The sequence below is a fragment of the Perkinsus marinus genome (assembly GCF_000006405.1).
Source record: "Perkinsus marinus ATCC 50983 genomic scaffold scf_1104296927884, whole genome shotgun sequence".
Taxonomy (NCBI): Eukaryota; Perkinsozoa; order Perkinsida; family Perkinsidae; genus Perkinsus; species Perkinsus marinus.
In genome coordinates this window covers 443033-459598 of record NW_003217015.1, presented here as the reverse complement: position 1 = coordinate 459598, position 16566 = coordinate 443033, and the positions used below count along the sequence as shown (strand labels likewise).

General features: G+C 50.0%; 5 protein-coding genes across 5 annotated transcripts in view; 4 read left to right on the top strand and 1 right to left on the bottom strand.

Annotated features, from left to right (window-relative positions):
- Positions 1 to 673: 673 nt before the first annotated feature.
- Pmar_PMAR010173 (conserved hypothetical protein) lies at positions 674 to 1391 on the top strand (the record flags this gene model as incomplete). The annotated part of the gene is made up of 5 exons (XM_002788592.1): positions 674 to 708; positions 754 to 942; positions 986 to 1090; positions 1135 to 1254; positions 1304 to 1391. The coding sequence occupies 5 exons, from the start codon at positions 674 to 676 to the stop codon at positions 1389 to 1391; spliced, it is 537 nt and encodes a 178-aa protein (XP_002788638.1).
- Positions 1392 to 5873: 4482 nt separating this feature from the next.
- Positions 5874 to 6127, top strand: Pmar_PMAR010172 (hypothetical protein; the record flags this gene model as incomplete). Its single annotated transcript, XM_002788591.1, has 1 exon — positions 5874 to 6127. A coding segment is annotated over one exon (254 nt), but the record flags the coding sequence as incomplete, so codon positions are not given.
- A 688-nt stretch (positions 6128 to 6815) lies between these two features.
- Positions 6816 to 11012, top strand: Pmar_PMAR010171 (Serine/threonine-protein kinase PLK2, putative; the record flags this gene model as incomplete). Its single annotated transcript, XM_002788590.1, has 22 exons — positions 6816 to 7075; positions 7128 to 7292; positions 7355 to 7459; positions 7508 to 7626; positions 7671 to 7797; positions 7926 to 7997; positions 8077 to 8147; positions 8191 to 8253; positions 8861 to 8964; positions 9146 to 9208; positions 9255 to 9317; positions 9360 to 9420; positions 9460 to 9524; positions 9574 to 9613; positions 9657 to 9810; positions 9858 to 9974; positions 10024 to 10082; positions 10131 to 10264; positions 10312 to 10455; positions 10515 to 10603; positions 10655 to 10721; positions 10768 to 11012. 22 exons carry the CDS (start codon positions 6816 to 6818, stop codon positions 10843 to 10845), a joined length of 2220 nt encoding a protein of 739 aa, XP_002788636.1. The 3' UTR covers positions 10846 to 11012.
- Positions 11013 to 11399: 387 nt separating this feature from the next.
- Pmar_PMAR010170 (hypothetical protein) lies at positions 11400 to 15502 on the bottom strand (the record flags this gene model as incomplete). Its single annotated transcript, XM_002788589.1, has 16 exons — positions 11400 to 12137; positions 12183 to 12320; positions 12370 to 12484; positions 12525 to 12943; positions 12989 to 13116; positions 13168 to 13426; positions 13479 to 13604; positions 13653 to 13865; positions 13915 to 14202; positions 14252 to 14401; positions 14448 to 14628; positions 14683 to 14818; positions 14864 to 14938; positions 14991 to 15095; positions 15183 to 15311; positions 15367 to 15502. 16 exons carry the CDS (start codon positions 15500 to 15502, stop codon positions 11826 to 11828), a joined length of 2910 nt encoding a protein of 969 aa, XP_002788635.1. The 3' UTR covers positions 11400 to 11825.
- A 468-nt stretch (positions 15503 to 15970) lies between these two features.
- Positions 15971 to 16566, top strand: part of Pmar_PMAR010169 (IgA receptor precursor, putative) — a gene marked incomplete at both ends in the record, with an annotated part of 1177 nt that continues 581 nt past the window's right edge. The window contains 3 exons of the mRNA XM_002788588.1: positions 15971 to 16147; positions 16197 to 16364; positions 16418 to 16557. Coding sequence (XP_002788634.1) covers positions 15971 to 16147; positions 16197 to 16364; positions 16418 to 16557 — 485 coding nt within the window. The remainder of the gene's footprint in view (positions 16148 to 16196; positions 16365 to 16417; positions 16558 to 16566) is intronic.

Below are 16566 nucleotides of genomic sequence, written 5' to 3'. Positions count from 1 at the left end.
AGCATTCAATCGATGCTGATCACATCGAGGGAAGGCCGTCCATGAGGCCCCGGCCTGGTTCACATTGGACCGTTCTAGAGTGGTCGCCTCAGAGCCCTCGCCAAAACTCGGCTGATGGACCCACACGAAACTGATGGGAAAAAAGAGGAGTGTACGAATATCGAAGTATCGTAGATGAATTGCAGTAATCGCTAACAGAACGTACTCTTGCTGCATACTCCAGTTGATGAGGAAGTGTTGAAGTATGCCAGTTGAATCGCTCACTTGGGCGCGCGCAACTGAAGATGCGCGCGCAACTAAGAAACGAAAAATAAGAATCGTCACTAAACTTACACCGATGTCACTAGAGAGTGGTTGCAAGTATCCATTGAAGACTAGAGTCATTTCACTCCGTTAGGCTCGAATCGGGGTCCTGCAAAAAGTTTTCATCATCACTAACCATTAGTTCATACATGCTCGAATGCACGCTTTATAGGTGTTCTACGCGCACATATATATTTCTTCCTGTAACACTTGTGGTGAGTTTTGATGACAATCGGTGAAGTGACCCGAAACGGCGATCGGCAACAAGACCAGTGACGAAAGCCTCGTTCAGTGCACTTTTTGAATGCTACGTCGAGCTTTGGTCGGAGGCCTGAGGTGTTATCATCCGCCCACCAGGCTCTCTGTCCCTATGTACTCCGAGGGAGGCGCGTTTACTGTCAACTGGTAAACAGAAGCTGCAACCACCATTGGGAATAGCACCATGTTTAGGTGGCGTAATCGTTATGGTCTGTACTCCCGTCGGCAGACCGACCCGATGTTGGCCGAATTCCTATTCCGTCAGCAAGTGAAGGAGTGGTTCTATGATGTGCCTTCATACAACTACGCGGCGTTGGTCGGATTATCATTGGGGATTCTGGTGGCTGTTATTTGGAGGCATTTCCTGTTCAATCCCGACGTGTAAGACTTCTGCATAGTCCCATAACACATGCACATCCTGCAGTTACGTGCGTCGCCAAGAACTGCGTAAAATGTGGCCCGACAGACATAGGCAATTCGCCTACGCAGTTCCCTACCTCAACCCTCAGCTCAAAAATCTCCTCCTGCCGTAGGAGCTGATCTCTATTTCATGTCAAACCGCCGTCCAATCAGATACAGGAACAGTTTCATCGACAACGAACCGGACTACGCTGACTACAACCCTGTAGGCCTCCGCCCTCAGAGGACCCCAGCCATCCGACGTATACCGGGATTCTTCTGGGCTATACCCCAGTGAGTATTCATTCATCGATGTTGGTTGCGATAAGACTTTCCGCGTCAGATACTTCTTCGAGGACCCTCTTTACACCAGTTGTTCAACGAAGAACATGCAAACCATATATAAGAAGTTGGGCTATTCGGAGCTCTGATTGCTGTACTATGCCCCCCCCCTATGCACATCAGTCCCTCTGGGGTCTGTCATTGGTCTTCTCTCTGGAGAACATGGATCCGATATTATCGAGTTTGCGGATAGCGCTTTTTCGCAAGTGTTGAGTTAAGAACCGTCAGGAGGGCCATTGCCCCACAGTCTCCTATGGAGAGGACTATTTGGTAGAGCGAGGCTCTTGGAATGTTGGAAAATGTGCACGTGGTCAACTACATGTGCTGGGGACAATATGGAAATTCTGAGGAAATTCTTACCGGTTTCTGTACATTCTACCCGTATGTAAACTTCAATCATAGAAGTTATATATTTCAGGAGACTTTGGAGTTAGCTCACTAGCTGTAGAAGAGATATAGTAAGAGAACTAAGTCTAGAGCCCAGCTGAGGAAAGTGACCATGTAGTCCAACATTGGACTATCGAGGTGGCAATCCATTCCTCTAGGATGTCATTGTGGTGACTCATTTGTGATATCAAAACAGAAGGTAGGCTCGATATGTGTGGCAGGTAAACCGCGTTGGTATTTCTATCCCCTTGTCATTGCAGTGAGCTGATGTCGTTCAAAAGTTCCCTTTAGGACAGCATTTGGTGATTACTCTAAAGGGGTCGGCGAATCTCTTCGGGAGGATATCGGCGTTGCTATGTCTCTCCTCTTAAGCTATGTACTCCTATCAGCCCTCAATTTTGATTTATTATGTAATCAAGTGAAGGAGTGGTTCTCAGGATGTCCCTTGTTATAACTATGCGGCACTCTTGGGAACCGCCATCGGCATTCTAATATCCCATGGAGACACTTCCTGTTCGATCCAGACGTGTAAGGTCTCGCTCTCGTATCGGCCTTGGACGCAGAGTCAGATGTGGGTTGTTACGGTGTCACCACTTCCTCTGCCTCGCTTGGAGTACCTTGTAAACTTCTGATGTGACTTTCTTCGCTCAATGGTGCTATCGTGGGAGGTTGATAATGACCGATCCCTGCTGCTCGAGTACCTGCGTCGTCAGGAACTATGGAAGATGTGGCCGGATAGGCATGGTCTGTTCGCCGATACTCTTCTCTATCTCGATACAGGGTTTGAGAGTATTATCAGGCTGTGTGTCTGAGTATATGTCATTTGTCAACCTCTATCTCAACTCAGCAATAGTGCAACAATTACGGCTTGACGAGCTGTCATATGCCTTGCATTTCACATGTCTTTCGGATATCACTTGTTAACTGATGGCTTTGCGTTAGCTGAGTCTTAGTAGGCGAGTATGCTGGCTGCTTCACAACACGGCTGCATATATAAGCATAGGCGTGTTTGGTTCTGAAATTCGGTACCATAAATCGATTTGGCAACCGAATCGGTCATGCGAGAGATTCTTTCCTTCGTTGGGAATACTGGTTGGGAGTTGGTCGGATAATGTATAGTAGTGAGGATGAGTTGTCTTTCGAATGATCATCTCGGATCCGTCAAGATCAGCCTAGATGGGTGTTGCTGCCGACGGCTTGTGCTCAGGCTGGGGAGGTTTGTGACGGAAATTTCCTATTGGGCATGCCAGAAGGGTCGGATTCCTATGGAAATAGGTTGGGACTGATAGCGGAAATGAGCGCAAGTTGACTAGAGTCTGTTCTCTTTACAACGCTTTCCTTCTGTTTTCGGCCGCAAGAGTGTGCAACCGGACACCAATAGCGGCATTACAGCTCGAGATGAAATTCGAGCTTTAAGCTAGTGTGTGTTGTAGAAGGCGATCCTCACGGAGGAGTATCCCTGTCAATCACTACAGGACACTGCTGTTCGATACCAGCTACTGTGGTGGAGAGTCAGAGGCTCGTGCATGATGATGATTATGAGAGAATTGGATGTTAGACAACTAGTAGTCACTGTGTTGTAATACGTCAATTGGGTAATGTCATGTGACTGGGAACGTCCTCCGTGAGAGGCTACGGTATCTTCCAAGTGTTGGTGGATCGGAGTCAACTTCAGTGTTGTTCATGCGAGACCTCTGTACATTGATATCCACGCGTTTCAGACTTCTCGCAGACTAATATGCCGCTCAAATCCAGTAATGAGGGGTCCCTTCTGCCATCGTGGTTCGTCGAGCATGGAATGTCACTATGTGGCAGCAATAAAGTGGACAGCAGAAGCGTATTCCTCGTGGTGAAGGAGATCGTGGACAATGCCATTGACGCTTGTCGTAGTCCAAAAGGTAACAGCAACCTCATCACGCCGAACACCACCGTGATTTTCGCGGCATACTACGAGTTATCTGAGGATCTCCGTCGAAGCGAGCTTGGTAGAGGAGTCTCTCCTATAATCGGCGTGCTGCATGGAGCGATTCGACGACTGTCACCTCAGATCCGCTTAGCAGGACTAAGGTCAGCGTAGTGCTCCGAGATGATCATAAATTCATATGCTCGGACTTCGGTGGTCCAGGAATCGCTGCGCACAGTGTTGACAGTATACGTAATATGTTCTCATCAACGAAGAGTGCCGATCGTGGGAAGAGTAGTGCTGATATGGCATCGTGGTGCTCGAGCGATGTCCGTTTGTCAGGCTTTAGTGGAAGATTTGGTTTGGGGCTGAAGTTCGTCATTTTATTCTTGCATCAGGCGGGGTGTGGAGCTATACAGTATGTAATCATAGAGAACACGCTCACGATGGAAGTATGGTCGTTCATCGCTTTCAGTTTCGAGGTCGTGACGGAGGAAGCACGTCTGGTTGAATTCGATCTGCTAGTGGAGGCTGGCGACATTAGACTCGGGGAGGTTAAGGTGGAGATATCGAGTGAAGATCCAGGCTTCACTACCAGGGTAAGTGGTTTATAACATGGAGGGCACAGTGGGACTCACCAGCCTTCCCTGATCGAAGGTAACCTCATTGTTCCAGGCGGCATATCTTGTCTAGCTGACCGATGAGGTTATATACACACCGCGGTTACATAGAACCTTCCCCGACAGTTCAGCTGTGACAGTTGGTTTCATCACATATTGCTGTTCAAATTGAACAGTTCAATCCAGCGACCATCGAGATCCTGATCCGAGCACACTTCCTGTGCTCTTGTTGAGCACTCTATGTAAATTGTGTAAATTGCTGCAGCTCAACTAGACTGTGCAGGGGCTACGTGATTGGGAAGGAGCGATTCTCGGCCGACTGGGCAGTGACTTCAAGCTTGTTGAAGAATAGGGCATACCGGATATTCATCCTGTACTGACGAGGCTCGAAGAGGGGGAAATGCGAAGTATCGGTTGAGGGTCCAGGAGATGCTCTGAAAGCCTGGAACTCCAACAGCAGCCTAGACTTCTCATCCATCAGAAGAGATCCCTGAAAAGAAGGAATGTCAGTGGTAACACATCGACTGAGGTGTGTAGCATTAAAGTTCTCAATTGGGTGAGGGACCCTAAGGGTCCCTCATTCGACCCTTACTAAGGGTACATGTTTCAGAGAATTATCCTATCCGATGAGAGTAATATTGTGCTCCACACTTTCTTCGGTTTTGTCAGTCATGAAACTCGACTGAAGGTCCGAGCCTCGAACTCCGAGGAGGCTGGCATTAGTCGGCTCCAATTCAGCTATATGTACAGTATCCTGAGGATACTATCCTCCGACTATCACTCGGGATGCTGATGGGCCTCTCAGTCGTCATCACTTCGATCTTAGTCGTCACGGTCGTACAGCTCTTGCTTGTGAACAAGGTGCGGCTAGGGAACTAGGCTATGCGGGATTATATGGCTCGTTCCGCCATGTGATGTAGGTGTCAACTACATATCAATAAATACCTTGGAACATATAATAACTCATTAATCTGGCGGAAATCATGCGTTGAGGTTGATCGTTGGCTCGCCGAGCTCGCTATTGGCAATGAATTACTGCTATATACTATGCCAATAGAAGCAGGCACCTTCACTATCAGTCCCAGATACGTCCGTGGAGATCTCATTTTCCAAATGGATCGCCCCCCATGGTAACCTATATCTGGGGAGGTTAGAGGCTCTTGCTACGCTTTCGCCGGTTCAATTGAATCGAGCTCTCCCCTATGAGTTGGGTTTCGGATTTTATAGTACGCCGCACCGATAGCTACACATCCACGCTGACTTCGGAGGTGTAAGCCCTGAATTTCAGGGCCTGGGGTGCGCCGAGGGCAGAGCTTCCAAACTACTAAATTAGTAATTACTACTAATTATTAGTAATTACTAGTAATTCCAAATCACTATTATTGATAAACAAGTAATTTACTTGTGTTCCTGTGTTATCAGTGATAACTTGTCACGTTATAGGTTTCTTCGCGACTGCCTCAATCCGAGGATGTGGATTACGATATCGTGGAGAATTTGATTGAAGAGTATATCGAGCTCGCGTCTCACTTTCTTGGCAAGAAGAGTCCGGCATTCGTGTACAACGACCAACCGCTTGGAGGTGCCAACGTCTTTCGCTACGCTAATCCTAATCGATCATCGTTTTCCTCGATCCTGCAGGCATAAGTCGTTCTTCTCAGGCTCATCCTTTCTCGATCGTCGACCAGGTCAGCCGATGGCCCGCTACACTGTCAACTGCGTATCTGTAATGGTGAGAACGAGGCGAGAGCGAGATATTTCTGCTCGGGTCGATGCTGAACGGACTATTCTTGTAACGCGCCTTGTCAATGGCACTGCAATGGCAAATTTACAAGGCTGGTCTGAATGCTGTTTGCTCAAGGGCCTTCAGGAGGCTTTGCAGGGGAGATCCGGCGATGAGTTCGGTATCGTCAAGGTAGGCCCCCAGGCTCGAGCCTTCGGGATGTTGACTGCTGAAGTCGACTGTTCTGTGTTCGCTGAGTGTCCGAGTGAATGGGATGTCCTCGAAGTTTTCATCAATGTGGAAAGTCATCAGTGCAAGTTCGGATCACTCTCGAAATCGGCACTGGTTGGCTTTGCGCCGTCAAACGGGAGCGATCCTCTCGCGATCTTGATATCAGCTCTACGCAGCTGTCTGCGAAGACTCAAACGAAGATGGCCAGGGATCCTTCCGAGCGTCGCTGACTGGAATGCTAAATGCGCTGCAGATATCTGGGCTCCAAGGCTTTGTGAAATAATGGGTCGAGTCTCGAAGCGGGACATTGATGTCTCGAGAGTGGAACAAGGGCTAGTCGATCTCCTTGAGCGAAGCAGACGAAAAAAAGACCTCCAGCACCATATTGATGACGATGCGTCGGCAGAGAGCTCATCCCACGAGGATAGTCTTCAGTGATCATCCAGTGTCACGATATGGCACATCTCCGCCGCAAGTTGTCAAAAATCCATGACTCATTTGAGTCCATCTCATATTCCACAGTTTTCTGTGCGACTGGGCTCGATTACGTATTTCAATTTTGCTCGTATCATGCTCATTGGGTACGCAGGATAACAGGTATGAGTTTCGTCTGTGGACACAGTATTTATAACCTTGGGTTCACCCGTCCATGTCAAGGGCACTCTTACCCCCTCCGCCGCCTTCGGGAGCTCCATCGACTAGTGGTGATCATCACTATCGTCCTCCTCATCATCACCATCATCAGCAACAGCAGTATAACTCTACCCAGTCTACTGCAGCCTGCAGTCCTAGCGCGACTGCGACTCTTCGGGGGAATAGCAGTCATACTGTTACGACGGATGTGGAGATCCTCGAGGATAAAAAGGGGAGGAGGAACGGAGGGGTCCCTGTATACTATGAAAAAGGAAGGTGTGCTGTCCATACCATCATCATCCCTGAGTATTTTGCATGATGCGATCAGATTCCTCGGTAAGGGAGGCTTCGCAAAGGTATACGAATATACAGAGCAGAAGACGGGACAACGAGTGGCTATCAAAGCGGTTCAAAAAGCCAGCCTGACCAAAGAGAAGGCCAAGGCGAAGTTACAGAGCGAGATTGCGATACATCGCTCGCTGAAGCATCCGCGGTAGAACACTGGCTTTCACGACCTCAAGTGGAGGCCTACTACTACGACTATGTTGTCATCAGAATTGTGCGCTACCTCTCTCACTTTGAAGACTCTAACTGTGTCTACATCGTCATGGAGCTTTGCGCACATGCAACACTGAATGAAATTCACAAGCGGCAGAAACGGTAGTACGATGGGCTGCATTTGTGGTATGAATGACTATGGTGGCATAGATTCACTGAACAAGAGGCGCGGCATTACATTTGGCAACTGTGTGATGGAGTGAGATATCTCCATCAGAATAGAGTCATCCATAGAGACCTCAAACTCGGCAACCTGTTCCTCAAAGACAGTAGGTTGGAATCAGTACCCTCGACATTGAAGTAGCGGAGGTAGGTACAGACCTTAAGATCGGTGATCTTGGTCTTGCGGCTAAGTTGGATTATGATGACGATAGGAGGACTACAGTATGTGGTACTCCGAACTACATCGCGCCAGAGATACTAGAGGGAGCCCATCACAAGTAGGTCTCAGCATCGGCTCCATCATAAGTTATCGCTCGCTGGCCCCAATGATAGTGTGTTATGATGTAGCGCTCCTGCCTAGCATTTGCACTATTGTATTGGTTAGAATTGCTTATACTGGCAGTAGATACAAAGGGCACAGCTACGAGGTAGACATATGGTCTATCGGTGTTATTCTTTACACTATGCTATGCGGACGGTAAGTGCTCTTCCAGTGGCAGCATACTGCTCCCGTCTGCGTACTGATTATCGAAAGTCGCCATCTATTGCGCTGTCAGGCCACCGTTTGAGGATCAGGACGTCAAGGCAACTTACAGAAGAATTCGTCATTGCCAGTATAAATTCCCCGGTATGATTACGGGAAGTCTTCACAGTAGGGTTCTCGGTCTCAGATAGTGTTTCCATTTCCAACGAGGCTAAGTGCCTTATACAGAGCATGCTGCAGATAGAGCCGAGTAAGACATCAGCGGTGCGATGGTGTCGTGGTTATGGCATCAAGCCATCTTGCCAAAGGTTGTTGGTTCGAATCCTCTAGTTCGTGTTTAGCTCTGCGGCCTACACTAGATCAAATAATGAGCTCAACTTGGATGATAGGGAAGACACCAGCCCCACAAGTCATGAGCAGCAATCCGATGCATTATATAGTGAGACTACTTATGAAGTACGTCTGTATCAGCTATGACAGACTGGCAATAGCAATGGCAACAACAACAACAATAAGCATCAGTATCATCACCGTACAACAGCAAGTGATACATACAGTAGTGGCAATCCCAACAGCTTACCCCAACCATCTGCCCGTACTACGCCATACTTCTACAATCCTCCCCCTGCCCCCGCATCTCTGCTCACTCAAAGATGTGCATCGCCGCGTCCAGGACATCTCCTCTCGGGTGCAGCGTCTCGAGCGTAGGGACATACGCGCCTGCCATTACGACCACCATCATGTTTCGGTTGTGTCAGGTGTACCCCCGACCGCATGCTGAATCCAGACATTGCCCGTATCGACAGCCCTCAGGCAAGCTCGATGATACCACTCCATGGACAACTCGTCTGTCATAGATCAGCACACGCTCTGGCACGATCAGTGCAAATCGGGGAATGTGCTTATCGAGGGAGCCCTCACCCTCGGCATCTTCAGCATGTCGAACACAATTCACTGGGATGTGAGTGTAGCACTTGGGCAGTGTCGGGAAGAGTATCGATGCAGGCGCTCTCCATCTCCTGCGTCACATCCCTCGAGGCCGGCGATGCAGGGAGGTTCAGCAGCGAACACAAATGGTCGGCCTCCTCATCCATATGTGGGACACGAAAAATAATCAACTTTTGACTGTTACCATCCCTTAGCCGGCACTGCGACGAACTCCTCAGTCTGTGGCTACTTTGGGAGTAGCGAGTAGTCCAGGAACGGTAAGGGCTGGTCATCATTCATGATAATCTTTCTGCTCTTATGCAGTCCTCTCGGCGCATACCGAGTCACATGCGGCAGGGCAGCACAACAGCATCAGGACGACGTCACGTAGGCACTGCTGGCTCTCGTCAATTCACATACCATTTTCAGCCTATACCGTCTGCTGGCGATCGGCTCACTCCTGTAGTGTCTCCGGGCTCAGACAAAGATAGTAAGTCTACTCTTTGGTAGAGGCCAGTGTGGCGTTCAGATGTGACTTCGCCTCCCACCACCGGTTCGAAAATGAAGGATGGTCTTTTGCGGCAGGCATCTCCGGTAAGTAGTACCATCGAGATGAGACTATCACGTCGTTCCTGTTTCGCAGTTGCTGCGGACGCGGAACGTTCAGGACAACCATCCCACAAGTAGGGATTAATGATAAGTTTGGTGTACGGTGTGATTCGCCAGATATATCAACACCTCAAGCAAGCTACTCATCGGCGGATGGTACATCGTCAGTCAGTGGTCACGTCATACGCGGTCCCACGGGACGGGTTCTGGGGCGGGAGAACGGTCCGTTGCCGGCTGTATGGATCACCAAGTGGTGCGACTTCACATCGAAGTGGGTGTTGAATGGGACATGAAGTCTTTCATGGAGAGTCGGCATAGGTACGGGATCGGTTTCCTCCTCTCGAGTGGCAATATGGGAGTTTACTTCAACGACAGCACGCAGATGATCACTCTTGAGCCACCAACTGATACGCCACTGACGAGCACACGAGTGGAGTGGGTCTATCGTGCTGATCCTTCGCCGTGGTCATTATCGTATCCCAAGGTATCGATATAGAAGCAGCAGCAGCAACACAGAGCGGATGGAGGTGCTCCCAATGGATGGTGGTTACTGTACCTATGATGCGGTAGTCTGATGACTGATGAGCTCAGGCCAAGGCAGCCAAGTGGAGTCTGAGAACCGTCCAGAGAAGGGTCAGGGAAGCACTAGAGATGTCAAGAAGAAATTGACCTTGATGAAGCAGTTCCGCGTCTTTTTACTTCAAGACGATACGAAGCGTGAAGGGGTAGGTTGGCTGACTGCTGCCATTGAGGATGGTTCGCTCTTGTTCAGGTAAGATTCGGCCATAGTCGAATCGATCTGGAGGGTCGCTCGTCGACTGACCATCCCGAAGCCTCCCATGAAGTCGTGGGAATCCGCAAGTTCCTCGATACTAAACACGGTATACTGTTCACGTTGACTGATAAGATTGTACAGGTGAGTAGTCATGCTCATCATCATCATTTCGGTTCTTCTTCAGTGAGCCCCTCTCTCAGGTCTGCTTCTATGATGGCTCAGAGCTGGTTCTGTCGCCCAAGACGGGGTCTGCTGTCTATGTGTGTCGAAAAACTGGTCGTCGATATACGTACAAGTCGATGCTTACAATCTCGGGCCGACCTTGTGTGATTGCTGATAGGTTCAGCCTCAGTCGGTTGCCCGAACTCAATAACCTCGGTTCTCGTGATCAAACGGCCCATGATGTGGTAAGTTGGCACCACTCCGGTTCCGCTGGTGCATCTTTTTCTACAGGCTAAGCGTGTGAAATTCACCAGGGAAATCCTCAGCCACTCGCACTCCTCGCACGGCAGCGTTACGCAGAGTCGATGATCATTACGTTCTATGGCACTGCTGCTATTGCCACTACTAATGTAGCCGACGACAGCCTCTTTTTGCACTTGTAATTACAATGATAACACCATTAGTTGTTATTTCCGGGGCTGCGAAGTGATGATGATAATAACTTACAGTCCACATTCAACACATAAAGCAACATTATTATTATCCGCACTTACTCCATGGAAGTAAATGCATGTAAATTTAGTTGCTTCTCGGTTTCCTAGACTTGAGTTCTTCTACCCGTAGTGGGAACCGTCCACGATAGATGGTAGTGAATCAACACGTCAATTGCATTTCTCTTTCCAGAACGCAGCTCCTCAGAATATACCACCGATAGCCACCGATACAAAAATAATTGTTATAGGACTTGGTTCACATGCCCTACGAGCGACGAGAATCCACAATACCATGTATAGGATATGTAAGAGTCGTCACACGTATGAGTACGTCAATGTCGCTTGAGTGTTACTCTGCATCCCTCGCGCACTACTGCAACGCAAAGCAGTGACTTCGTGGTAACAGTAGAAATTTCCAGAGTGGCAACAACATAAAGACTGTACCGTCCAAGTCACCAACAGCAGCAGAGGCATCACTAATAGGAATATGGTTTGCAGGAGACAACGATGGGAATGTTAGTAGTTGCAGGGGTAATGGAGATGGAAAATAATAGCAAGATTGTACTACTACCTTCGACGGATGAGACGGCAGCACCAACATGCGTCCCATTAGGGATGATGCAACGATGAAGCCTTGTAGCAAAAATGCGATACTACAATGATACATACCGTCACGACTACCAATATCATCATTGCTAGCTCGAGATGGCTGCCACCCTGATGACGATGATGATGATGAGCATGTGCTTTATTTATCATAAGAAATATCAACAATACATAATGAGTAGCATGAGGAGGATATCTTGGTCCCTTAGAATCGGATGACTATCATCAGGCTCTTATGACCAGCCTCTACTACGAGCTTGAGCCAGAAGCAGCATTCTTCGCCGCAGCCTCCTTTTTCAACTGCTTCTGGCTCTTCTTCTTAGCAGCAGGTATCTTCATCTTGTGAGCGGCGGCAGCAGGGTTATGACCAGTCATCAAGGCCTTGATGTTATTGGCATCAGTCTCATTGGCCATAATCTCCTTCAATGACATCTTCTTCGGTACAGGTGCCACAGCTCCACCACCACCAGCCTCCTTCCTCCTCATAGCTGCCTCATCACTGGGTGACCACAGCCACCCCTTATGCAGTGAAGAGGGATCAGCAACGTCCTTGCCAGCAACCTAACCACCACATTTACAACTTCTTTAATTTCCCATCGCTACTACCACTGTCTTGGGCTTATCCTTCTCATCGCCCGGCCTTCTAGGATATACAGTCCTCGGGCGACCTTCCGCGCTTCCACCTCGGCCTCCACGACTAATAGCTTGCTTATGCTGGCGTTGCTGCTCCGCATCGACCGAAGACTGAAATAGAATGAATCTAACCGTAATCCTCGACCACCATAACCCCTACCCTGTCATCTTCCGAGAGTCTGCTACCCGAAGCTGGATGTCTGTCGGATCCACCTTGTGGAGATTCCGAAGTGGCGATCCCAAGCAGACCCCTCAGTGAGTCCGAAGCCGATTCCCTGCCACGACCCCTGTCACTATGTGCCCCTAAGGCGGCACCAGGAGAGACCGATCGGTGTGGTGGGGGAGAGGTGGACGAAACCGCTGCCGACTGCTGCTGCTGCTGCTGAAGACAACTTCATAACAACGAAAACATCATTGTAACTCTGCATTACATTCCTATTGGGCTTCCTAGTTCTACCGTGACCTAATCCGCCCTCATTGGACCTTCGAGCACTTGGAGGCTGCACTGGAGGCTGCACCGGTGGGGGAGGAGGTGGTACGGGGGCTCCTGCTGGTGGGAAGACCCTCCCAGCAGAATGGACACTCGAACCAATAGAGATATTAGAATCCTGCTTCTCGAGCCCCGACATAGCTGTCCTCGTCTGAGCCGGAGATGTACTAGAGGCACCGAGGCTGGTAGTGCTAGAGGAAGGCCGTGGAGGAGCCGCAGCAGTCCCTACTGGACGTGGAGCATCCTAACAATGATGAATCCGTTGAAGCCAATGCTGCCCATGTATTACGATGAACGGGTGGCTCCCTGGTGGGAAGATTCTGTTTAGAGGAGCGAATCTGCTGCCAGGAGTAGGGGCACTTGAGGTCGAGAAAGCCAATGGGAGGTCCACATCGAAGTAGCTAGCGGCATGCCAAGCTGACATAATAACAGCAGTAAGAAGACATCTTACACAGGAGTGTTTCTTACTCTTCATTTGAGCGTTGGAGAAAGGGCCCTGCTTATGGCCGTGTGGGTCCAGGTATGTCCAGAATAGGGCATTGACATCGAGGCCAGGAGATGGGGTACCCACAAGGGCCGATCCACCGGTAGGCAGTGACGGAGAAGGGGCAGAGTGATGATGAGAGTGGCTACCACTACTGCCAGCACTGATGAGCCTGTTCAAGGCAGACATACCCGTGGTAGCCCCAGCAGCTGGAGCGTTTGATGGACCACTCCCATGCTGGGCCTGAAACACATGGTGGATGATGGACCTGAAGTTAGAGGCTCTTAGGCAGGACCTGCTGCTGCTTGGTCTCCTGCTCCTGCTGCTGAAGTAACTTCTTCATCTGCTGTTGTACTTGCATTTGTTGCAGCCTCACTAGAGCCGCCTGCTGTTGCTGTTGAGTAGCAGCCATAGTCCTTGCCTATGAACCAGAAGCATCCATGTCCAAAATCACTACTGGTCTTGTTACTTGCTCTTCAGCCTGCTCCCTCTTCTGCTGAGCTTGAGCCTGTAACTGTTGGAGTAAGGCCGGCACTCCTCCTCCACCTTGTGAAGAGGCGTTGCTTGAGGCCCTCTCCAGTATCTGTTGAACCTTGGCAGTGGTGGCAGGCGGGGCAGCACGTAGTTGCTGTAGTAGGGCATGCTGCAGCTGCGCCTGAGTGGCAGTTGCTGCCGGTTGAGCCTACCAATAGCAGATGAGCGTATGAGAATTCGTTGCGTGTGTAACCTACGGTTGAAGTAGTCGGGACTCTGGGGACTGGAGCTGGTCGGTCTACTGGAAAGGCAGAAGACGGACTTCCGAAGATATTAGCGGGGGTTTGTGTCGTCCCTGCTGTGGGTGGGCCACCGAAGAGTGAAGTCGCCACCGGAGCGAAGGGGGCTGATGTAGAGAATGGAGTGGTAGATGGGAAGCCCGATGATGGTTGGGTTGGAGGGACAGCAGGCTTGGGGTCATCCGCATGGAGGCTCTCAAATAGTCGAGCGAAGCGACTACCAGAAGAGGCAGACCGCGCAGGACCCTACAAAGATGTAGTCATAGCTAAGTACGGCGAATAACTTCCGTATTACCTCTGCGAAGGCTGATACAACACCATCGTGCTCTAGTGGGGGACCGAAAAGGCTATCAGTAGTGTCACCAAAGAGACTACTAGAAGCCTCAACAGAAGGGGCGGCAGCAGCAGCAGGAGGAGGAGCTGCTGATGTTGATGCTTGTGGCATCTGACGCAACCCATAACGCTGCGCCATGCCCCAGTGACTCTATTACCCTGGTATCGAATGGGCCACCGCTAGATGGTGGATTTCTGTTGGTATGTGGTTCTGGAGAAGCGCCTCTCAACAAGGCCATTGTGAAGGGGTCAACCGCAGGAGCCGGGGTTGTTGGAGTCGCCTCGGTCGTCGGCTTGATCAACTCCTTAGGATGGCTATCTTCCTCCTTATGGAGAGTCCTGCACGGTAGACCAGTCACAACCACCATAATGTGCTATGGCATGTGCAGTTACTTCTTGAATGGGGTAGTGGTGGGGACACCAGAGGGAGGATGCTCCTGCTGTTTATGGTGATAGTGATCTCCTTCTGCGGCAGTAATATCAATACGATGATGTTGGTCCGCGCCATGTGAATGCACCGGGGATGTATCTGCCGACTCCAGCATTGCCTCAATAACTCAGCCACTCCTACTACCTCCCCTTCTAGCGGCCCCTGGATGATGAGCAGCAACCCTACGCCATGGCGGTAGTGGTTTGCCATCCTCCTCATCTGCGGATGAATATCGGACTGATGCCTCTTGATAGCTGATGCTGTCGCTTACCTCCTGCAGTTCGGCCACCTCTGAGTGCACCCCAATCCCTATTCCCTTGCTTAGGCTTCACCACTTGCCAGCCATCATCATGATGATCGGGTGAGCTAGCTGTATCTACAACGGAACCCGATTCAGTGGTTACGATAAGGCCAAGGGAAGGGGAATAGAAGAATACTGAGGGATTGCAGGAGCAAACCCCACCTTCGTGTTCTCTTCCCTTGCCCTTGCCGAGGCCCTTCCCCCCAGTGGCCGTATCAAATCCCAAAGCGCCTCCTCCCTTACCACCAGCACCTTTTCCTCTTCCTTTAGCTCCTGAATGGGGTCCTCGACCTAATGAGAATCCAGGGATGCGTAAACGAGACAAGAATAATACTCGTCAGGCTACCCCCTAGTTCTCCAGCGTTGAAATCATCAGCCTGCTGCTGTGATCCAGGTCGTTGCTTCGCTGTTGGCGGGGGGAATCGATGGACTCTTATTCCTATTGGATTGACGATGTCCGGTCCGGGACGACCGGGGTACATCCTAAAAATACCCAAGGTTGATTCCTGTCCAACGTCACCATACAGTTCTACCTAAGTAACTGTTGCCTATTGTATTGGTATCCGCTTGATGACGAGTCTGACGGTTTGGTTTCTATCATCGCTACTGTTGCCATGATTAGCGTAATATATGGCTAACTACCAAAAAGGCTGAACTCAAAAACCCACATAGTATGAAAAAATGCGCAAAGAAGTCTCAGGTGGGATTCGAACCCGGGATCTACGGTGACACAGCCGTGCGCTCCACCGCGCAGCCAAAAAGGCGAAAATCGTAAGCTTCAGCGTTTCCATCGGAGAGGTTGGAAATCTGGGGAGATAGCGAGATCGATTAGGACTGAAAGTGGCTCTCGCGCGCCACAGACACCCTGTGTCATCATCAGTACTCTTCCTCATTTGAGCTAGTGCTGCTCGGCTTCCACCACCCTCAACACGCCTCGCAACTCTTCCGACATGTCGAACGCTAAGAACGCCACCACTGACGCTGCCGCTTCCAAGGAGAGCCACTCCGATGCTAAGGCTACTGCTAACGCTGCTGCTGCCCATACCAGGCCCCAGCCAGTCGATCGTGCTTACTATGAGAAGAAGATCGACAAGCTTAGCGAGGAGATCAAGGGCCTTCAAGCTAAGGTAAGGAAGTCATAACTACTGTATGTGGCGGTTTGTTATGGCGGTTTAGGTTCACGATCTCAACGAGAAAATCCACGGCAAGTCCGAGGGTAAAGATGAGTTCCTCCGCAAGCGCGATCTGCTGAAACAGCAGATGGACGAGCAGCAGAAGCTCGTGTCCGACTTGGAGACTAAGAGGAGCAAGACTCAGGATGGTATCCATTCCAAACAGACTGAGGTAACCACAACTCGTCGCTACTCTGCGTTTGCTCATCATTACACTCTTATTAGGGACGTCAACTGCGTGCTGAATTGAGTAGCATGCAGAAGAAGTTGGGCTTCTCTACTGAGGACCAAATCGATGACAAGATCGCTGAGATCGAGTACAGGATGCATACTGAATCCTTGGACCTCAAGAAGGAGAAGGAACTGTAAGTTCG